Below are 24008 nucleotides of genomic sequence, written 5' to 3'. Positions count from 1 at the left end.
CATTTTGAGACTAGTCTAAACCTTTCCAAAAATCCATGCATTTAGTGACGCTAGAGAATATTTAACATTTGTATTTCATGTTAGTGCTGAGTCGAGTAAATAGCAGCCCATTGCTGCTGCTGCTGCCGCCGCCCAGGGGGCTGCATGTAAAGGTCAGGAGGGCCACATGCGGCCCCCGGCCGTACTTTGAGTGACATTGGTGTAGAGGGAACTAGAAAGCTACTGGCCCCGAATGTATTGTTTGCCTGGGCAGGCCCTCCAATTGTGTATTTCCTTCCCAGCTTTGCCGTAGTAGTCCATACCTTGGATCCACAGAAGCAGTGGAGGGTGCGTTTCTTGATTTGCTTCCATTAAGTCTGTGGGTAACATTGTGAAATTGTTCAGTTCACGAGAAGCGTCTACTGATTATATAAACAATTACTTGCAGAATTGTTTGGAGAACCAAGATGGATAGTGCGTCTCTTACCTCGGTCTAGGTTATAAGCTGGTCTCCTAAAATCAAATTTGAAGACCATGCCTTTCAAGCTGGTAACTCTTTAACAGTTCTTGTGTGGGGCAGACGAGGCTACTAAATTATATTATAAATACTTAATTGCGGTTTCGATTTCCAAAAAGATGGTAAGCCATTTATTCCCAACTTCTGAAATTAAGTATGCATTCCTTTTTTTTTTTTTACTCTTCCTCAGTACTTTTCACTATAAGCTGTTAAAAAAAATCTGAAAAATAAATGCATTCACTATAAACATTGTATGGAAAGCAGCAACCCCGGCATCTTTAGATCTTATGTTTGGACATTGATCCCAAGCAGATTGATTTAATCGATGTTTACCTGCCAAACGCCACTTAAACAAACTGGTGCACTTTAAGTGATCATGTGAAAGAATTGGTTTCTGCCTACATAATATGCTGAACATAACTTACTTACATCATGCATTGCAGATCCTTGTAGTGTGGCGGTTGTTGCACTCGCAAATGGAGAACCCCAGTGATCACCACATAGTAATTTATTGCTGGTCAAAAGGGAGCCAACATTAGACCGCATAACTAGAGCCGTTCTGTTTGATAGCATGAAATGTAGGGCTGTAGGATTAGAAGCAATGACACTGAAATTGGAACACAATCACAGCATTGGGATTCTGTAGAATCGTAGTCTAGCATAGTTGAAGGCAAAACATGGCCATAGATGGATTCAATATGAAGCAGTTTAATAAAACTACAATCTGTATTTAACACTATGGAACAGTCAGTATTGTTGAACCGGTATTTACAGTGATTCACGTTTTAGGACTATAAGCACAGCGTAATGTTATCCTGAGCGTTGATTTCAGCAGCTTGCTGTGCACTATTCTACTTTAAAAAAAGGCATGCTTACAAATGAACACTGTCATCGGTGATAGTGTTTTTACATTTCACTGATTAATTAGCATGTGAAAATCACAAATTTCTAAGCTAATGAAACCTATTTTATAACTAAGGAAGATGTGTTGAAAATGACATGTAGACCAGTCTATCCACTTTAAAAAAAAAAAAAAAGTTTATTTGGTTGCAACAATGAAACGACTGGAACGGTCTAGTTACCCACATACGAGTGTGTGCTCTAGTCCGCCATCTGCTTTTTCTACCTCAACAACCCTAAGGTGGATGTTGATCTGTTTGCCTATTAAGAGTTCCTTTAACTGCCTAATTCTGTTACATTTTTTTTTTATCAACTTCAAATTAAATGCTAGAATTTCTTCCTTTAAATTCCTTCCTCTTGTGTACCATAGGTCTGTTGTAGCCCACATCTTCTGTTTAATCTCCTCGACTTATTTAATTTTTCCCTTTTTTCCTTGATGATATGAAAAATAGTCAGTTTTTGAAGCTCCTGTTTCATCCCTCTATATTCCTTATTTCTTGCGTCGTCCTACTGTTCGTCTGTGGTTCTGAGTTCTGGTCTTGCTTACAAGATCACCCTAATATAACAGTACTTTTGAAGTGTTCTTCATCTCAGTTCTTTTCCAATATTTTTGGATTGTTAGTCTCTTTAAAAATGTTTATACAAAAGTGTTCAAAAGTAGTAATTTTAGGTTTAATGGGTGGCGTTAATTTTGACTGTCATTTTGTGGCCACACCCATATTTTCTGTTATGGTACGATCTTTTGTAGGGAAAAATGTCAATCTTAAGTATGAAAGCTTAATGAATGTACCGTAATTTACGAGTCCGCCAGTGGCGCAACATATTTAGATGCACCTAATGTGACCTTTTCTAATGTATCTTTTTAACGTTCTTGAAGATAGATTTCAGTTAGTTTTTCCTTCTGGCTATCTAGTGCCTTATTTCATTGGTAGAGTACATTCTCTATTTTCTAATCCTCTAAACTGTCTGGCTTATTCTTGGACAAACCAATGAAACAATAGTAATAAAAAGGGCAGGAAAACTGTTCGTTTTAGAAAACAAGCTGCCTCCAATTGTGAGGAAAATAAGCAAAATGCTCTTAGTCTAGTCTTCAGATTTTTAATTGTTTTTTGGTTTATTTTTAGATTTGGAACTTGAGAACAATGCTATCCATTCCTTGGAGACGGTTGCAAGTTCTCAGTCTTCTGTGAGATTTGAATCTGAACCAAACCTTGACAACATGGAAAGCAGTTCTCCTGGTATGTCCAATATTTTCATCTTTTTGTTGTAGTAATCTAATGCAGAGAGTGTTACTTTGAACAATCCAAGTGGTGTATATGTGGGTTGTTGATCATATATTGTCCTTTCAAAAAGCCATGTTATCTAAGCTAGTGATTCAGTTAAGTGGTCAATGTTCTTGTATGTAGAAAAAGATGACTGCCCAGTTAGATTCTTGAGGAAACTTCATGGTAACAAATTGCAAACTAGTTAGTTCACCAAAGTGAAGTTTCTTCACTTGGTTTACTTGTCTTTGCAGTTGCTGGTCAGTTGCTCTAGGAAAATAAAAATACGTTCTTGTTGCTGAAAAGGTTTTTTGCTTTACTGTTACTTATGACAATGGTCTGAACTCTACCACTGTAACAGATTGAGGCTTTTTGATGTAGATTTCGTGTCCAGTCCTCCTTCACACACATTGTAATGCATGTGTGTCTCCTTGCATTTTAGATTGATCAAAATTGGTCTAGGAAACTTTTTTTCTGAACACTAGTAATATTTTCAGAAACTGAAGTATACTACAGACCTCTTATGGCATGTGTTTAGAAGCTGGCAGGTATCTGGACATCCTGGTTAGATCTGGTGGTTTTGCTATACTTTTATTAGCACATCATTATTTTTTTTTTTTTAAGTCTAAACTGAAGAGACACAATTTAGATATTTACATGAAAGGGTATTTAAGCTTAAACGGTGAATGAACATTGAGTAGAGTGTATCTGTTATGTGGCTGTCGCAACCTACGTTGTACATATTATATGGTACCATTTCATTGACTATCACAGGTGAGCGTGACAGCAGGTCTGGTAAGGACCGAAAAATTCAGTGCACTGTGGATATTCATTAACAGATGTCTTCATACTTGCAGGCTCTCCCAGCAGTCAATAAAAACCAAATAAAAACGCTGCATCTGCTTTCAGTGTCTTAAGTAGCTAGTTCATAGCCTGTAAGAAAAGCAGACTGAGGAGAAATTTTAATTCCACAGATGTAATTTGTGGAACTTCGTGTTACTCCTGTTATACATAATTCCCAGAATTGCACCACATCAGGTAATTGCACACCATTTATAGCAAAAATTTTCAGCGAGCAAGCAGAACTTGAGTGCCCGTTGCTCGCACCACATGTTTGACTATTTTTAATTTTTTTTTCCATTGTGGAAATGCGGCTTTGTATCAAAAATTGACACATGGACTCGTTGGCACAAAGTTTAGCGTGAAATGACTGATTTGCGTAACTACTCATGATTTCATAAAAATGTCCCCAACCTAGTTTAATTATGTGAAAGCAAATTGTGTGTTTTACACACCCCTAATACAAAGTAGTTCATAATACCTTTACTTGCCAGTTACAAACTGGGAGAAACCGCTAACTCTAACCTGAAAAGAACTGCTTTGATATAAAGCAGCAAGAATGGCTTTGCTTGCAGTGCGCTATAGTGTTTAACACTTCTCTTCTCAGCTCTTTGAAACAGCCACATTAATCTCAGATGTACGCCCTTACACTTTTTAATTGGTACATTTTAATCTGGATCACTTTCTTCAGGGGACATGCCATGTATGAGATTTGTTCATAATTGCTTTTTTCCCTCGTTCCTGTTTTCCTTCCTTCCTTTATCCAGATACCAAATCTGTGTTTACGGCAAGGCTGCCACAGTGGAGCAAATCTCTCCTGTAACCATGATCTGTATTCTACCCTAACTGTATCAATCATTCTTTTTGATCAAAGGTTGAAGAGTGCGATGTAGCACATTAGTTATACTTGAAGCCTCAGTGGGCGTTCCTATGCAGTACTATAGATATCCTTTTAAAGAATGACCAGTTCCAACCCTATGAAATGTGCAGGAAGAAGATCTGATTTTCCATCCTCCTCTTCATCTTATTGCTTCGATAGTAAAAAAAAAATTGATTGTCATATCTTTTACTGTATTCCCTTCTAAGACTTCGGCTCGGTTTCCCTCAGAGTGTTTTCAAGCAAAGGTTCCATTTTGCTTACATACGTTTGTCCTTAAGGGTATGCCACTGGTTGAAGAAAACAAACTCGCCTTGCTGGTGGCCTTCTTACCTATGGGAGATTAGTCTTGTTCTACTTAAAACCATTGCACCATCCATTCCAGATAGCTTTTCTAGTGGCTACAGAGTGACCTAGCTTCAGGCTCTGAAAGATCGAGCCAAATACAGCTTTTCACTCCCATCAGGATTTTAATAAGAGCACATCATTCTTGCCAACAGTTTCGATTTTCTTATTGAATTGTGCATTTCCTTCAATCCCTCTTCTGACAGAGCTTGCGGTGTCTTTTCCCAGGTCTAAAGAACCCTATCCAGATGGATATTATTTTTATTAATGCTATCAACCGACAAACGTGCCTGGTAACCATTGAGCACATATAAAAGAAATAAGCTTTGTTGAGGAATATTCTATTGTCTAGAGAAGCTACATAGAAGTCTAAATTCATTTCCCAAGTGTTGTAGCGCAGACACAGTAGCTGGTCAGGCTGCCCTGAAAAAACCTTTTTGGATATCCGATCACACAAGCTTCCTTGTTTGTTTTGCTTAAATATGGAGACCGCTGGGCAATCATTCAAGATATTGCAGTGGAGAAGTAAGTTACTAAGTTTCTGTAGTTTTGAATATTAAAAATGTCCGTTCAGGATTAAATCATTTCTGATTAATTTGAATTGAGGTTGTGAGGCAACTTACCAGAAATAGGAATGGTAGGAACAAGGAGCGGCTTGCTCCATATGGGAATAGTCCATTTGTTTAGCCTTTCTTTACATGTACCCGATCAGGCTGTTTTGACTTAATCGTTCACTATTTCTCCCATTGCAGTATATGTTCGGTGTTGCAATTTATTCTTAAAAACGGTACATCTGAAAATGAAGGTGTTTAAGGAATGTACAATTTTCCGTCAGTGTATGTTTTTATTTGTAAATGAAGTGCTCAGGATCACCGTATGCAGGAGGAAGTAATCTGTTTTTGAATTGTGAAGATTACTGCAATGCACACCATTTGGAAATTGTTTAATTTCCAATGATGTGCCTTTTTCTAGACTGGATGACAGTGGAATGTATGCTGCCACTTACGAACTTTGAAATATCTTGTTCCATACTGCCATGAGGGGAGAATTGTGCAGCTTGTCGTTTTCACTTGCTGAACAAGAATCCTACACACTACAACTTTCCTTGAGGTCACTAGGTTTTCAAACTTTTGACCCTGCAGGTATAAGTGTCTTTTCATAACCTTTCGGTTGTTTCCTCTTCAATTCTTTCACTGTATCTTTTAGAAGTGCCTTCTCACATCATGTAGTTTCTGCATCCCTGTGTTTAATAGTTTGCTGTTGAACGCAGATTGTGCCCTTCTATTACTTTAAGCTCCTTTAAATAGTCTCTTTCCTTCAGATACTGAAAGGATTTCGGTCACCTGGTGCAAATATAGAAACTCCATGCCGCTTCTGATTGATCTACATGTGATTGCACAATTTCTACACTTTGTGACTGTGATAGGGATGTATGAGCCTACTAATGTCAATGTGATTGCTTTCATAGATTCACATGCTTGAAACATTCCCCGTCGTCAAGATGGGAGTCCCAGGTATATCAAAAAAGCAATGCTAAACCATCACAAAGCAGAAACTAGGCCTAGGCCCATTTCAGTTATGTAAGCCACATCTCCCGTTTTGAAAAAGAGACCAAAAGTAATTCTTAAACCAATCGGGACCCTTCACCCTCTAGAACACTCCTGAGAGAAACTTAGAGCGACAGATTTTCTACTGCACAGTGTGCTATGGAGTCTCCTCTTAGCTCTGCTCAGTTTTCTTATTCTTAGTGAATTTAGAAAGATTTATTTGCTTCATTTCAACATTCTACATTTACAGAATCCATCTTCAGTGCTGGTTTGTCAACATTCTGGCATAATTATGTCAGAAAAGGAAAAAAGGTGTCTTTTTAGAGCTTGTGCTACCTGCTAGAAGAAGAGGCTTTATACAGATGACCCTCATGAAGACTGTATTGCCTATATCCCAATCATAAGGCGAAGGAATGCAAGGTATGTCGTTCCTTTTCTAAAGGAAAGGCGTTGACGAATACTCCATCGTCTAGGAAGAAACCATCTGTCATCGCCGATGAAGATTGAAGTTTGCCAGTCGTCAAAGTAAGCGCCCGCGCCGGGGGCTCCTCCGAAGGTTTTTATCACCGTCCAGTATGATGTAGACGCCGGTATTGTAGACAACTGCATCGACTACGGTGACTAAGACGACTGTGACTATGGCAGCAATGAAGGCACGGTCGACTAAGACTGTGACGACTTTGGCGGTTATACCATCGCCGATGGTTTCCATACCACCGCCAACGGCTGCATATCCGACGATGGTCTTGTCTACGATCTAGTCGGTGATCCTGTCGGCAAGGGAAAAACACTGGATAAAAAAGAAAAAACTAGAACAAGGAAAATTACACCGGAAATTACCTCACCTAGCAAGGTTACACCTCTTTTGCCTTATCACCTGTTGGATGAGCAGGATTATCAGGAGGAGGTAATTTTGTATGCCGTCCTCTTTATTAACGGACCTACAATTCATGTTGGCTGACTACAGGAAGAGATTTCCCCCAACTCCTGTACCTCAGGAAATACCATCAGTAGGTCCCCGTCCACGTTCTATTCCTTCTACTTCAGAGGGTTCAAACTTTACTGGCGAACTTCTACAGAAATCACCTCCATCAGTCCCTCAACAGGATCCGGGTACTACAGATGATCAGGGAGCGGGAGAACTTAGAGAGCCACATAGAGTAGGACGACTACCTCATTCCCACGCTGCTGCCTTCTCCAGTACCCGTTGACTTGCCACCAGATGATATTGTTGGGTTTCATAAATTGTTCGTGAGAGCTGCAAAGAGATTTGATCTACCTATGCCGGCTACCAAAACGGACAGTTTTTTAAATGATTTTAAAGAGCCCTCTAGGAAATCAGTGAGGGCTATTCCCATTGTAGGTCATGTATGGAAGGAAGGAGTCAAGGTCATGAAAACAGTGACGCCAGCGCTATCCAGGTTGGAGCAGAAATACAATGCCCCAGAGGATGCTCCTGCCTGTTAGGTGGGCCATTCCAAGCCAGATTCGATTAATTCTTGGGCAGCTCAGCGAAAATCCAAAAACCCATCAGCACCCATTACCACACCTCCTGATAGGGAAAGCAGGCGCCTGGATAACGCCAGTTAGCGTTTTTCAACAATGTCAGCTCTGTTGGCCAGAGCAGCTAATGCCCTTGCCATACTGGGTAGGTATGACAGACAAATGTGGTGTGACCTGGCTCCGTATATGGATCAGCTTCCTGAAGAGAGCAAACCAGAAGTAAAAACTCTCCAAGAGGAGCAGAGAGCATCTGCAGAGGTGATGGATTATGCGAGGGATATCACAACTACAGCATTCAAATCGCTGGGGGTGCAGTGGCTTTATGCCGTTAAGGATGGCTCGGAGGGTTTGTTACTTCTTATCACCTTCACCAGTGGCAAAAAATAACCACAGACCAATGGGTCCTCAATCGAATACAATTCAGCCATATGTTTCCCCATATCCCACCTTGTACTCCTCCAGGATGGTTAGAGGTAAAACGCCTATATCTCATGCGTCTGGAAATTCTTACAAAGCTCAGGAAAGGAGGAAAAGAACTGGTGCCAAACTCCCAGAGAGGGAAGGGATTCTATTCCTGTTTCTTTCTGGTACACATGAACTTACGACAATGGCGTCTGATTCTGGGTTTGAGAACTATAAACCCCCATCTCAAAAAGCAGTCCTTCTGCATGGTCTCTATTGCTACTAAACCCAGGAGATCATATGACCACCCTAGACCTACCTTCGAATTGCCATAGCCGGAAGCCATTACCAGTTCATGTTACTGCCATTTGGCCTCTAGCCAGCTCCTAGAATTTTCACGAAATATCTGGTTCCAATAGCAGCTTTTCTGAGTAAGCAAAGGCATCGGGTGTTTCCTTACCTGGACGATTGGCTAATCAAAGCACCTTCACATGCAGATGTTTAGTTGTCCAAGGTGACGTGTACAAGGCTGTTTGCCGAGTTAAGCCTGAACCTGAACGAGGTAAAGTCCTCTCTGCACCCCTCCACGAACATCACCTTCTTAGGAGCAATTTTGGACACCACAATAAACAAGGTGTTTCCCTCTCTCTCTCTCTAGACAAACAAAACTAATTTCAGTGGCCTGATCTTTCGCAAAAAAAAGTCCCTTTCAGTTCGCCGTTACAAGTCACTCCTGGGAACAATGTCCTCCTTCATCCCTCTCATCCCCTTCTGCCAGTTACGGATACGTCCATTGCAGGAGGAGCTGGATTGGCAATGTCAAGCAGTAGATTCCTTTGAGGATGTAATTAGTCACGCCAGGTATGATCCACGCCGTGTCTTGTTAGAACCGACATCAAAATATATCCATTGATCTTTACTTTCTCGCCATGCCGGCTCCACATGTGATCACCAATCGTGGCAGGTTCCCTGGAAGGTTGGAAAGCCTTCCTTCAAGACCTCCAGGTCAGTGGGGATTGGCAGTGTCAAGACCTGCAGCTTCACATCAGTTTGCTGGAGCTCCGAGCACTGAGATCATCTCTGGCAGAAATGCCTGCAATGCTAAAGAACTAGACTGTGCTGATCAGGACAGACCACACAACGGCAATGCATTATCTCAACAAGCAAGGCGACACAAGATCCTTTCGTCAAGAGGCCCTGTGCATCTGGAGATGGGCTTTGCAGAACAGAATGTTCGAGGCATATGAGCTGCAGATTACACACTTTTGCATAGATCGCCATCTGGTGTTTGATCCGGATGTTTGCACTTGTTTTTGTCCTGGAAAGTCTTTGGGAGTCAAGAGGTATGTGACTCCTCCTTAGGATCATAGTGGGCATGGGCTCCATCCTCGGATTGTTTTTTTTCCGCCATCGGGTTCAGATGTTTCTCGCGCTCCAGTTCGGAACCGTTACCGATTCCAGTTTTGACGCACAATCCTTCACCTTTTCGACGGTATTGTCCCCTAATCGCCACGCATCTCTTCCAATCTTCCATTCCGGTCGTCGAAGCAGGCCTTCTGGCTGACCCGAGCCTTGGCATCTTGGCATCTGGCTCATGGAAAGGACGCCATTTAAGAAGTGTCCTCGATGTGGGTCGAAGTTTCCCCACACCGATCTGCATGAGGTGTGTAACCTCTGCCTCCCCCGAACACTAGGCCAGAGACTGTCCTGCTTGTGCCTCCTTCCGCTCGAAGAAGACCATCCGGGATCAACGAGCTCGAAGGGCCATGGCTCGCTCGTCCAGTTCGATCCCCAACGATATCTTCCACGAGGGTGTCTGTGCCAGAGGAGCGGGTCGAAGAAGAGCTCATCAGCGCCTCCGAAGCAGATGACTCCGACGTCGAAGTGACTCCAGCTCAACCGGTCGCAAGTACAGACGTCAACCCCGACCCACTCCCTACAACAAAGGCTTTGGTCACACATTTGCCTTCGGGCTCAGGTACACACCGACACGCTGCTTCCCATGCCCTGCCCTCGGGCCCAGCAAAGAAGCCTACCGAGCCTTCTGGCAACTCGGGCTCTAGTCTGCCTGCTACCGGTGCCCATACCCAATAGTCGGCACTGTAAAAGAAGCCGCACCCATCCTCTGGGCCGACTACTACCTCAACCCCGAAGCCTTCGGGACCGAAGCCTCCTACTAGCGACTCCCTGGCACCGAAAAAACACTGAGCCGACAAAGAAGCCACTCCCCAAAAGTTCGGACTCTCGCTCTTCGGAGCCGAAAAGGGCACAGACACCGAAAAATACAGACACCGACAAATCGCATGGCTTCAAGCCCAAATCAGCTCCGCAGCTAGCGCTGAAAAAGCCCTCGATGCCGACACAATCGACACCGAACACCCAAACTTCTTTAGAGGAGCTTTTTCAACCAGACCCTCAACAAAAAACTCTAACTAAAGACCCTAAAACCGGTCAATTGACTCAGTTCCAGAAAAAGACCACTGGACATGCCTGCACCAGCTCCACCACCTAAAAAGAGGGATATAGCCACATCACCTCTTAGGATCCCCTCTCCACCTCCACCACCTCCTCCTACACCCCCCCCCCCCTCCCACACCCCCCACCTAGGTCTCCTACGCCATCCCCTCCACCAGTAGATGACAACACACATGATGATACAGGGGACAGTGACAACATGCCAATAGATGACCCCAGTCCTCCAGGCTCCCCTGACCCCTGGAATGACTATTGCGCATGATGTCCCACAAGAGGACATCTACCCCTCTAGGCCTTCACCACCAGAAGATACCATGGGGTTTAATCAGCTAATACAGCGGGCTGCCTAGTACCACTGTGTCGACCTCCATAAAGATCCAGTCGAAGATTTTTTTTTTTTAATGGACACATTCGACACCACCCAACGGTCCACATCCAAGGACATCTACCCCTCTAGGCCTTCACCACCAGAAGATACCATGGGGTTTAATCAGCTAATACAGCGGGCTGCCTAGTACCACTGTGTCGACCTCCATAAAGATCCAGTCGAAGATTTTTTTTTTTTAATGGACACATTCGACACCACCCAACGGTCCACATCCACTTTGCCCATGCTCAAAGGAGTCATTAAACACGCTACAGAGGTATTTAAAGACCCTGTCAGGACTAGAATCATCCATCCTAGAATTGAGAAGAAATACAAAGCTGCCTCAACAGACCCAGCTTACATTAGGGGCCCTGTTCCATTAGACTCCATGGTCGTCTCAAATGCTAGGAAAAGGGCTAATTCGCAGACAACAGGTGATGCAGCTCTGCCCTCCGACAAGCAGTCTAAACTTCTGGACGCCTCTGGCAAAAGAACAGTGTCCCAGGCAGCTAATATTTGGCGCATCGCAAATACTCAAGCCCTGTTAGCCAGATACAATAGGGCTCACTATGATGAGTTAGAGTCCCTGCTCCAACACCTCCCGGACAAATGCAAACATACGGCCAACGACCTAATACAAGAGGGTAAAGTTATCACCAACACCTCTATCCGGTGTGCTCTTGATGTAGCTGATTACGCGTCCAGAGCAGTAAACGCAAGCGTCCTTCGCAGGCATGCGTGGCTACGCATTTCCGAGTTTAAACCTGAGGTGCAAAGCTCTATACTAAATCAACCATTCGACCAGCAACACCTCTTTGGCCCTCATGTTGATGCATCCCTTAAGAAGATGAACAAGCATTTACAATGCAACGGTCTCGGCATTGTTAAAGTTAGAGCTATTTGCAATGCTCATGACATTATTTTTGTTTGTTTTTGTTTTTAAAACATTTAACCCCTTGGCTGCGGCAGGAATTCCGACGCAGTGCTGGGGGGGGGGGGGGTTGGGGGCGCTGTGCTCATGACGGAGCCACTCCGTCATGAGTCACGGTTGAGCTGTGCTCAAGACGGAGTGGTTCCGTCACGACTCTGCCCACTGCGCTAATCGCCCGCACAGGCGGGGAATTAGCGCCGCGTGGGAGGAGCGGCCGCCAACAGCCGCGGCATGACGGAACCACTCCGTCATGAGCACACGGCACCCGTGGCTCATGACGGAGTGGTTCCGTCATGAGCAGGGAAGGGGTTGAAGAAACGGCATTATTTAAAATGTCAATAGCTTAATCACTCAAATGCAAGACCTATTGCATTTGCACCCACACAGAGCCACCCACACACAGCTGCGGAGGCATTAACCATGTGGAAAAGTCAACAATTATCCCGATGCGGCAGGAATAAAAACACAATGTCTACAAATAAACACACGTACAGCAATAACGGACGCTTTCAAATTGTATAGGGATAGGGTGACCAGATTCTCAAAACAAAAAACTGGGACAGTTCATAGATCTAGAAGTAGGAATACAGTTTGCAATAGCAGTCGACATAAAAGTAGGACTATTTGACAGCTGTCAGACATAGAAAGGGGACTACAATGACCGCCGCCTCCACAGACACAGATGAAGAATTACAGATGACAAATCAGATGTGTGACACAGCTAACAGCATGTGCATTATAGGATGTTGGGTTTTTGCTTTAACAATTCTAAAAAGCTTGTCCCATGCCAGAAGTTGAGAAATGGAAACAGAAGAAGGAAGAGAAAGGGAAACCAAACTCACTATGATGCGGGAAGGGCTGAGGAGGTAGGCCTTTCTGTGTCTCTGAGGGGAGGGATGGGAGAAGGCCGGTCTGTGCCTCTGAGGTGTGGGATGGGCTGTGACTTTAGGCCTGTCTCCAAGGCGCAAATCCTAAAAAAGCGAAGTGGGAGGACTAACCAAGTTAGGCAGGATGCACTAGACATCATGACACGTGCAATCACAGCGCATGACGTAATGACATGTGACATCGCACATGGCATCACAGGAATTGAGATCACTGGAAGTGACATCACAGGAAGTAACATCTGATATTAAGACCTCACACAAATGTACATCGGGTATATTATGAGTACATTTAAGCGCATTATGACATTTAAGGATTGAGATTTTGCGTTGGGGTTGTGCAAAAAAAGTGGTGAGTTCTGACGCTAAATCTTGGCCTAAATTAATACATTTATTGTTTTAAAAACCTTAAAATGTAGTAGAAATACTACCCGAGCTGCCTTTGAGGCTGAGGTAACTTTACCACATCAACACTCACGCACGACACCCGACGATTCCCCCCCACACTCCCTTCAACCACTCATGCACCCTATGCCCTCCCAGCACTCCCAAACAGGGCAGCGCGCTGAAGTCCCATACAGCGTGCTACAAAAACCAGGTGACATGACAGAAGTACCCAGGCTTTAAGTGGGATGAAAAAACTGGGAGGGGTCTCTCAATGGGGTGTGGCTGATGTAATTAAGGGCATGACTTAAAACACAAACTAAAAAAATCTATGCTTACCATAGTGTCCCATCTGAGAAATGTGCTGGTTCTGCCATTGTATTCAGATACATAACACAACACGTAACATTACACTTTCAATTTCAAAATATCTTTATTGAAAGATTTTATGCAAAAACAGAACAGGAGCTGGTGTCAGGGCCAAAATCCCCAAAGTACGTATGACGATGCTTCACCTGATCAGCAGACAAATGCCATCATTAGACGAACCCCCTGACAATGAAGTCGCCCCTTAGTCCCCAATTCCCGAAGAAAGAGAGGAAGAAAGAATAAAGGTAAGAAAGTGAAAGGAGAGACAGAAAGGGGGGAGAGAAAAGAGAAGTTATCTAGCGCCTCAAGCCTCTTAATAATATAACATAATACAGCACCAAATATCCGACCATGTCAGTGACCGTGGATGTGACGACCACATGGGAATTTTCTTCCAGAAAGTGAAGTCATGGCGGCTTATGAGAAGCAAAATAATCGTCCAGTGTAGACCATATGTTCCTCGTGGAGGATTTCCAAGGTGAATGTTGTAAAACAATATTGTCTGCTCCCCTGAGGTGTATGACCCAGTTCATCCAACACTTGTAAGAGACCTTACTAGTATCCTTCCAATTGGTGAGTATCATTTTAACTGCAGAAATCAACAGTAGATCAAGGAGAGCACGGTCCCCCTCCGACTGCAAATCCACCTGTAAAAAAGCAGTTACCACGGACGGTAGGGACCTAGGGAGAATACAGTTAAATAAATTAGACAAAAACAAATAGACCTTATCCCAGAAGGGTTTCACAACAGGGCAGTGTAGAATAAGGTGAGCCAAATCCCCTTTGTCTTGCTTACAATTCCAACACACATCATCTTCCCGGATCCCCATGGAGAACAGCCTAGCCGGTGTCCAGAAGGCTTTGTGTAATAGCCAAAATTTCGTTTGGGAGAGGACTGGGGAAATCTTATGACGTGTAACTGATCTCCATAGCTGGGGCCAAGAATCTTCGGTTAGCCGATTATCAGAGAGCCCCTTCCAGTAATCTACCACCTTAGAGTTAAGTTTGGAGGATTTTGGGCGCAGAAGTTGATAAATTTGGGAGACTTGATGACCAAGCCTATTAAGTTTTGCTACAAACTTGGGTAGCGATGGGGAGCTAGGAGACAATCTGGATTTCGTAATGGCAGTCCTCACTTTCAGGAAATTATAGAATTCGATATCAGCCAAGTGGAAACGAGATTGAAGTTCACTGAACGTCAGAGGGTATGCATCATTAACCAATTGGTGGGGAAAAAAGATACCTCTTTTACACCTAGAGTCAAGGAGTAAAGGCTTACCATTATAAAGGAACTTGGAGTTTAGCCAAAGTGATTCCATATTGGAGCCCCTCATACCAACATCCATGGACCTATCTATTTTTAAGAGAGCCAATTTAGTATTCTTAAAGATGGATCTGGAGTGGGTGGCGACAAGGCGGTTAGCCGTGAGAACTGACAGAGGACGTATGTTCTGGAGGAGAGCCCCCTCCACTTCCAGCCATACTGGTATATAGTGATCAGGAGGAGAGACCCAAAGCAGGCCCTGCCTCGCCAGAAAGGCATATTGGTAGAGACGAAAGTCAGCCAGGTTAACGCCGCCCATTGTCTTATCAAGCCTCAATTTTCGAATGCTGATTCTGGCTTTTTTACCACGCCATAGAAAGGATGTTAAGAGTATCTAATTTATGGTGAAAGGAGTCAGTCAGTAGCAATGGTAGCATACTTATGAGATAATTAACTAAAGGAGTAACCATCATCTTGATAGTTTCAATTCTCCCCCACCACGTAATGAATTTAGGGGACCAGGCCTCCAAGAGTGTCTTAATTTTCTGTAGGAGTACCTTTTCATTTTGATACAGGGTGTCCATAATATTATTACCAAATTCAATCCCCAAGTATTTAATAAAACTCGACTGCCATGTTAACCCAGAGTCCCCCAATATTTTGCTAGTACAAAACACGTTTAGTGGTTTAACTTCCGATTTATCTGAGTTTGTACCCAGAGTGCAGAGAATACTCTGCAATCGTCTCCATTAGGGCAGTAATGGAGGAATCTGGACGCTCTGTAACTATCAAAATGTCATCCGCATACGCTGCCAGTTTGACACGTACACCATTGATATCCACACCCGCAATATCCACGTTGAGTTTGAAAGCCTGAAGAAGGGGTTCCAGCGCCAGGAGGAAAAGTGATGGAGATAGAGGGCATCCCTGTCTGGTACCCTGATATAGGGGGAAGGATTCCGAAAGAGCCCCATTGACAGCTATACGTCCAGTCGGTTTTAGGTAAAGTGACATAACCATTTTAATAAAGTCCTTACCCAAGCTAAAAGAATGCAGGCAACGTTCCAAGAACGACCAAGAGACTCTGTCGAAGGCCTTCTCGGCATCTAATGTAATGGCAATCGAGGGTACAGCTTTGGTTGCAGCGTTTTGTAATACATGACATAACAGTCGTGTGTTATCATTAGATAACCGGTTACGGAGGAACCCCACCTGGGAATTGCTTATTAATTTATGAAGGACCAAATTGAGTCTGACCGCGAGAATTTTGGCGTATATTTTGCAGTCGACATTTATAAGCGAGATGGGCCTATAATATTTTGGGAGAACAGGGTCCTTCCCCTCCTTGGGGATAACTACAATGTTAGCTTCAGTCATGGAGTCAGGTGTGTGTCCAGTGTCAGCAATATGGTTAAAAACCTGTTCCATTTCCGAGCTGTTGATTTCCATACCTAGCATGGCAGAGTCGTCGTCTGAGAGTTGTGGCAAATTAAGATCACGGAGGAAAGCAGAGCACTTCTCAGTGTCAAAAATCTGAGTATAGGTCCTGATAGAATTGTTTAAAAGTATTGAGAATGGCCTTGTGTGTTGTGTGGGTTAGGTTATTAGCGTCCTTGATTGAAGAGATAACGTGTTGATTTTGTCTGTTTAAGATATGAAGCTAAAAGTTTCCCTGCCTTGTTGGCCTCACAAAGATTCAACGCTTTAAATTTATTAATCCACACCCCCGCTCGTTCACTCAATATCTTATTGTATTCATACTTCTTCTGTGTCAGAGTCAATAGTAGAGAAGAATCATTTAAGGAGGCAATATGGGCGGTCTCTAAGTCTCTAATTTCCCGTTCTAATTGGAGTAGTCCCTGGTTCAAACGTTCATTTATTTTTGTTTTTATCGCAATGATTAGCCCCTGTATAGTGGCCTTCAATGCGTCCCAGTGTGTGTTTTTATTGGTATCAGACACCTTGTTGTGGCCAAGGTATTCTGAAATGGCCTCCGCAATCTTCTTTTTATCTTCAGGATCCGATAAGACATCATTGTTAAACCGCCACCGTTTGGGAGTTTGTTCCCTATGGCTTCCGGTTAAGGTAAGAGATGCAAGAATGATCAGAAATCAATCTTGTAGCAATATCAGAGGACTCAATGAGGCTGGTGTATGCCCCAGAGACAAGGATATAATCAATCCTAGTGTATGAATTGTGATGGGCCGAATAAAAAGTGTAATCCCTTGAGTCTGGGTGTTGGAGTCTCCAGGGATCTTTGAGGTTAAATTTAGAACAAATAGTGGCGAGCTCAGCGTGTGAGCTCGTAGGTTGGTAGTGGCAATTGGACTGTGTCAATTATCGGGTCTAGGGGAAGATTGAAGTCCCCTGCCATTATTATTTATTCCTCCCGAGGAATACTATCTAGCTTGTCAGAGACGCTAGACCAAAAGGTGGGGTCATTCGTGTTGGGCCCATAAATATTGATCACATGTATTACGTCTTCGCCTCTCCTCAAGTGAGTGAGCAAAAAGCGACCTTCATCGTCGTGTTGGGAGGATTCTAGCGTGATATTAGCAGATCTCGAGATCAAGGTTATGACCCCTCGTTTCTTTTTAAATGCCTGTGAGCATGCCAATTGCGAAATCCAGTTACCTTTAACAAGATTATTGTCTACTTCGGAAAGTTTAGTCTCCTGTAGGAGCACTATATCACTTTTGGTTTTGGCTAAGTACTCTAAGACCTTACGTCTTTTCACAGGGTGGTTAAGGCCTTTGACATTTAGAGAGACTATCTTCAAATCGTTCGAAAGGACACCTTGTTTGTCAATGGTCATGAGGAATGTTTCTAGATGGTGAACTCAACAAATATGGGTCGTGACATAGGGACAAATGCGAAAATGTTAAAGACCACAGAGCAGGCCCAATGTGGACGTCAGAATAAACATACATCCGCAACTGTATTATACACCTGGAAGCCGGACAATCCCATCCCGAACATAGCATACGGTACATAGGCCACTTGACATGTCCAGAGAGTAGGAGACGCCAGATAGAGAGAAGAGACAAGCAGAAGGAGAAGAGGAAAGAAAAGAGAAGGCCGAAAAGTAGGAGAGCAAATGAGGAAGCAACTGTGAGAACCATAAAAATGGTTATAGAAACGTGGGCGCTCTCCACCCAATCCCCACCCCACCCCTACCTCAAAACTTAGCATGTGGGAGGTGCGACGACAGAAGCGTCCACCCGCACCCCAGGGGAAACATGGTCAGAACATATACACAAACATACCTCCCAGTACCCAACACTGATCTGTACAATCCACAGGACACAAATACCAAATGAGCCAATACGACGCACCGGAACCATTGAACAGGGCAATGACAAGAGGAGCGTAGGAATCAGTACATGCGCTACACCGGGCCTGGTGAGGATTTTCTGTTGCTGGCCAAAAGTTGTGATGAGTCCATGTCCTGAGTAGGGGGGCCTTCTAGATAGGACGCAAGGGCTCCGGGGTCATTGAAAAAGAGGTGTTTTCCTGGACCTCATTTTGTCTCTTAGACTTAGGAACCCCCTACGAGTATCCACAGTAGGCTTCGAAAAGTCTTGGGTAAAGATGATTGTTACCCTTCCAGATGAGATGGTGATTTTTCCTGGCGTAGCCAAGTATTGCTTCTACTTGACGGAAACGCAGAGGTTTACAAATGATTGGGCGGACCCCCTGCCGAGATGAGGATTTGAATGAAGGGATTCTGTGTGCTCTGTCCAGTTCAAAAGGCTGATCGAACGTTATGCCAGTGAACTTAGGAATCCAGTCCTCCAGAAAGGCTATACAGGAGCCCAGAGGATCCTCTGAACCCTCCGGAACACCAAGAATTCGGATGTTGCCCCTACGATTACGGTCTTCCAACTCGGCCGTCTGTCTTAAGAGCATAGAGGACATATTCGACAGGGCTTTTGTCTCTTTACTTGACTTGGAAACTATGTCCTCAACATCACTGATCCTCTGTTCAGCAACGGAAAGTCTGTTATTCACAGCATTCATGTCTGCTCTGATGGCCGTTATCTCCAGTTGTATAGTATCAGTGGTTTGTTTGGTCGACTTGGCCAACTCATGGACATCAGCCAGCTTTTTCAGAATTGGCTCCAAAGTACTATTGATATCTGGTTTCATTTTGATAGGTGAGTCTGACTGTGAAGGGTCACCTTTGTTTCGCGATCAGCCATTTTGGAAGTCGTGGTAACAATTGGATAATTAGCTGGTTTTTACACTCTGCTCGCAATATTGACTAGTGGCTACCAATAGCGCCGTGCTTGGAAAGAGAGGATGGCTGCACGGACTTTATGAAGATTGCATGGTTTGCGAAGATCCAGCAGACCGAATGGCCACAACTTTTGCAGCCTGCCGACCAAACACCGAGGTGTGGGAGGATTAGCTGCCAAAGGCCGTGTGGCAGTCACATTGGCATCAAGAGTTATAACAAGGTGGGCAAATACACGCAGCTAAAGGACCAAAGTCGCTCCCAGCTTAGTGGCCCAAACTTACCTTCCGCAGAAACACCCACGGAGCGCACAGGGCTTAGCGTGGCCGAGTTTGATGCACGACTCCTTCCCTCCGTGAATCCCCACCCCTAGATTGCATCAGAGCTTCATGGGACCAGGACAGGGACCAATGGAGATCAAACTCAGATGATTGCACCCTGCTGTCTGGGAGAGACCAGCCAGACTCAGACCGGACCGTGACTTGAACTGGGCTTGAACCAGGGTCGCGCTGGCAGTTTGTAGATAACCATCTCCTTGGTAGACTTAGCGTAAATAGCGCAGGTTAAACTAGTGCAGCTAATTACGCTTGGGAACTCTCCGCATCGCCGTCACCGCCGCCATCTTGAGGTCCGGCATGTCGATGCAGTGTCAGCCAGCTCGCAGAAGCAGCAGAAGGCGCTGAGTAAACAATGTCAGCGAGGCGCCAACAGGGACAATAAGCAGTCAATAGATAATGGGTACTTGCAGGGTACTTGCAGTGAGACCACGGCTCTGTCGAACGGGGACATCCCGTTCGGACTGTCTGGGAGGCGCCATCTTGTTTTCCCCCGCTTCACGCCGCGAAGCAAGATCGGCCTGGAAGTCGCCTGTGCAGGGACCACCGCTGGTTTTAGGGGGCTCCTCTTGTGCCCGGCTTCTCACATGGTGGCTCACGCACAGCCTGAGGCGCGAACACTCAGGCACGGGAAGGGCAGCGTTTTCCCCCGGGCCGACGGAGCGACGGAATCAGGCGGCCATCTCGACTGCCGTCCAAGCCACGCCCCCCGTAACATTACACTTTCAACAAACTAGGATTATTAGCTTTGCCATTTGTTAGCTGCATACGATAAAGCAACAACTTTGGCTTTGTTGTACATAACATTGAAAAAGCTTCAGTTCTAGAATGATGAGACTGTGAAAGAACTATAACGTACGGGTCTCTTTGAAGGCAGCGAAGGGTGGTATTGTTGCAGCGGTAAGATTTGTTTTTTCATCCTGTGGGCAAAAATGGAGAGCCTGCTAGGGACCCGTCTCAGCACCTGTGCAAAAGTAAGCAGAGAAATGTCCCGGTTTTTAAATAGTCTCGGTGCGTGCGAGAAACCATTTTAAAACCGGGACTTTTCTCTGTTTTAACCCGGGCTCTGCACAAAAACTGGGACAATACTGTAATGTGGAGCAAAGTGTCGGGACACTGCTCCGAAAACTGGGACATCTGGTCACCCTATATAGGGAGGACGTGCTCCTTGGAGCGATGTCTTCGTCTTTTTCCTGAAATGAATGAGGGTTGGATCAGTTCTGCTATCGCTGAGGTTACTGTTCCAGGTCGTTGATGTGTGGATGGAAAAGGCCTGCCTTCTGGTTTGCCCTTGCTACATTTCTTCATCTCCAGCCTGGCAATGTACTGACCCCTGATGTGTGGAGGATGTCTGAGGTGGTTGTTTCTCGTCGGGTTTGGAGGAGCATTATTTCAGGTGGCCTTGTAAGCTATGCATTATATCCAGGGCCACTGGATTTATGCAGTTGTGTGGCAACTGCAATTTTAGCTACATTATAGATTTGCCACATTTCCATCCATCATATGCGGCATAATCTTCAGATTTTAACAAAAAATGTTGTTTCTAGCTCAAACGGGTCAAAAGTTACTAAAAATGCGACAACACGTGTTACCGCGCAATGGAATGCCCTCTGCAAAGCTGGACTGATCACCTTTCTGTTGCTCTATTGCTATATTTGGGTGTTGAACTGGTACTAATGAGGCCAACCAATGCCCACAGAGTTAGTTTAAAAATTATGAAATAATTAAGTAATACTATTGCAAAATGTGCTGCATTATGCAGCATAATTTGCCTTTTCTTTCCGCATAATTTACTGAACCTTGCCGCATTGTGTGGCCCTCTCCTGCCGCATAATTCCAGTGGCCCTGAGGACATCTTTAAGAGAGCACATGCAGTGAGGCGAAGCCTGTGCTCTTTGTTTCGGTGATGCTCTAATGGGTTGAACTTCTCAGGTCCCTGTTTAGAAATGATACAGCATTCAGTGCCTTTGAGCATCTCGGGGCAGGAGGACGGGGGGCTGTTGAAATGATCTGTTTTAAGGTAAAAAAGAACCATTATTTTTCAGGAGGGAAGGCTGGTACCTTGCCATCTTGGTTTTCTTTCCAACATGTCTTATTTTGGGAAAGGAGTGGCTCTCGGGTAGTGCTTAGCTCTCCAGGACGCAACCCTCCCCCCTCCCGCCCTCCAGAGGTCCCTCTAAGTCTGGTCTGAGCGTCACTCTCTCAAGCCCTATGTAGACCCTGGCCCATCTCTCACAAATCAAAACTGTTTAAAAATTGGCAGGTCTGGTGATCTGTGGTTTGTTTTGTGTTGTCAACGAACAGGAGGAATTCGGCCTCTGTTGTGTTGACCTGTAGACAGGCGCCAGAGGTCCATTTGTATACACCTGGGAACATTCAGAACAAATAGGATTAACCAAGCCACGGCCACCTGTGCACAACATTGCATCGAAAGTACACAATTGGCTAACAATGTCGCTCAACAGAAAGGCGCCTAAGTCCAGATAATGACTGGTGCGCTGCCCAGTGGAATGAAATAAACGTCGCACTCCTTTCCCGGAAACACCCACAGACATGCTTGCTTTAAGATCCGACAGTGTTTCTCGGACCCATCGTGTTCACTAAACATTATGAACCATTTCCCCGTGTCCGCATAGACATCAGTGCTCGACAAACATGGCAAAGACAATACTTCCGGTCTGACACGCATTTGTTACAGTTCTCGAGGACGCACTCAGTCCAAACCTGAAGACTTTGTGTGCAGCCCAGGATGTGGCGTAACGGCCAGGGTGGCCGACTTTCGAGCTGGGGAACCAGATTAGAGTTTCATCGTCGGCTCAACATCGATTTCTGTGACTCTGGGCAAATCACGCAATCTCCCCCCCCCCCCCATCTACCAACAAGATCACAATATGTTTTACATATCATCTCTGTCACTCGCAGCACAGAAGAAAAATACCAAACAGCCGCCTCGGAAAACGAAAACCGGGCGAAGAGGAGCCTGGTTCTGGCGAGTTCCTGCGGCGTCGCCTGGAGAGCCGCCTCCTGTGTTTATGTTCTGGTTCAGGGTCCAGGGGAAGGGTTGCGAGGGGGCTCACAAAACCAGTTTCAGAGAAGGGGGGGCGAGGTGTGCTCCGAGATCTGTATCCTGGTGATGAATGATGCCCAGACGGTCTGACAATGGTTAATGTACGCTGCGTCACCGAGATAGCGCCATGAAAGCCCTTGTGCGTAATGACAAAATATATATTTTTTTAGGCCGCGACACACCTGGGTGGAGAGATATTCAATTAATCTCCCTCACTGTGCTTTTGAGGGTGAAAGGCCAGGAACGGGCGTCTGTGCTCGGCTTCCTGTCCCCTGGCAGAAAACAAGCACACCACTGCCTTTTTCCGAGGCGAAGCAGAAATGCCTCGGAGAAAGGCAGCTGCGCTTTCGGATTCGGGGGCGTGTTCTCCTCTTGCCATTGGCTGGAGGAGATAATGAGAAAAGTAGCAAAAACGCCCCCGAATCCGAAAAGGACGGGGCCTGTTCGGAGAGACAAACCTCTTCTCCAATGGCTGGCCAGCATTCAAGAGGCCAGCCAATGGAGAAGAGGGGCGGGTTCAAGCCCCTCTTCTCCAAGTCATTAAATCTTGGACCGAGACGGCGCAAGCGCAGCCTTCGAGCCGAGACCTAAAAAGGACACAGATACAGCAAAATCAATGGGAGCCTTGCAATCGCAAGCTCCCAGATGTTCTTTTCGTTGCTCATCCTACAGGGGCAACTCCAGGGGATACTCGTCTGACACCCCATCCACCTCCCACAAGTCTCCCACCCACTCCACCTTCACCAGAGGTTACCACAGAGGAGGATACCGAAGTAACAATAACAAAGGCAGAGTCAAGATGAACAACACACCCGTTCTGCCTCCACCCCTGCCCAATGACTTCCCTCCGCTTCCCCCGGACCATTCCACTCCTGTCGTGGGAAGACTACAGCAGTTCCTTCCTGTCTGGACCAACATCACCACAGACAGGTGGGTGCAACAAATAGTGCAATCAGGTTACTGTCTCAAACTTACCTCTACCCCCCCCCCCCCAAACATTCCACCCAAACAGCGTCCAATGTCAGCAGACCATTTGTCACTCAAACAAGGTGATTTCCTTACTACAAAAAAGTGCAATAGAACTAGTTCCCCTGCACCAACAAAACAAGGGAGTTTACTCCCTATATTTCTTCATACCAAAGAAGTATGGTGACTTCCTGGCCACCTTAGATCTCAAGGACGTGTATTTCCGTATTCCTATACACGCTGCTCACAGAAAATATCTCAGGTTTGTAGTGGACGGGCAGCACTATCAATTCAAAGTACTCCCTTTCGGAGTCACAACAGCACCAAGGGTATTCACCAAGTGCCTAGCAGTAGTCGCAGCCCATCTAAGACAACACATTCACGTCTTCCCATACCTCTATGACTGGCTCATAAAAGCCAGCTCCTACAACCAGTGTGTTCTTCACACTCACGCAACTATCCAATTACTCCACGCGACCTGGGGTTCACAGTAAACCCCACCGTCTCATCTGCAACCCTCTCACACACAATAATACCTTGGCGCCACAATAAAGGCC

General features: G+C 45.1%; 1 protein-coding gene across 7 annotated transcripts in view; it reads left to right on the top strand.

The window, feature by feature from the left end:
* Positions 1 to 24008, top strand: part of DIDO1 (death inducer-obliterator 1) — a 294842-nt gene that overhangs the window by 69934 nt on the left and 200900 nt on the right. For 5 of the 7 annotated variants that reach the window (XM_085619733.1, XM_085619730.1, XM_085619736.1 and 2 more), the window contains one exon: positions 2521 to 2634. The exons of the other annotated variants lie outside the window; for them this stretch is intronic. In XM_085619733.1, coding sequence (XP_085475859.1) covers positions 2521 to 2634 — 114 coding nt within the window. The remainder of the gene's footprint in view (positions 1 to 2520; positions 2635 to 24008) is intronic. 7 annotated transcript variants of the gene reach the window in all.

The sequence above is a fragment of the Triturus cristatus genome, chromosome 7 (assembly GCF_964204655.1).
Source record: "Triturus cristatus chromosome 7, aTriCri1.1, whole genome shotgun sequence".
In the NCBI taxonomy this organism is placed as follows: domain Eukaryota; kingdom Metazoa; phylum Chordata; class Amphibia; order Caudata; family Salamandridae; genus Triturus; species Triturus cristatus.
The sequence above is the reverse complement of the archived record's forward strand: the minus strand, read 5'-3'. Positions and strand labels throughout refer to the sequence as shown.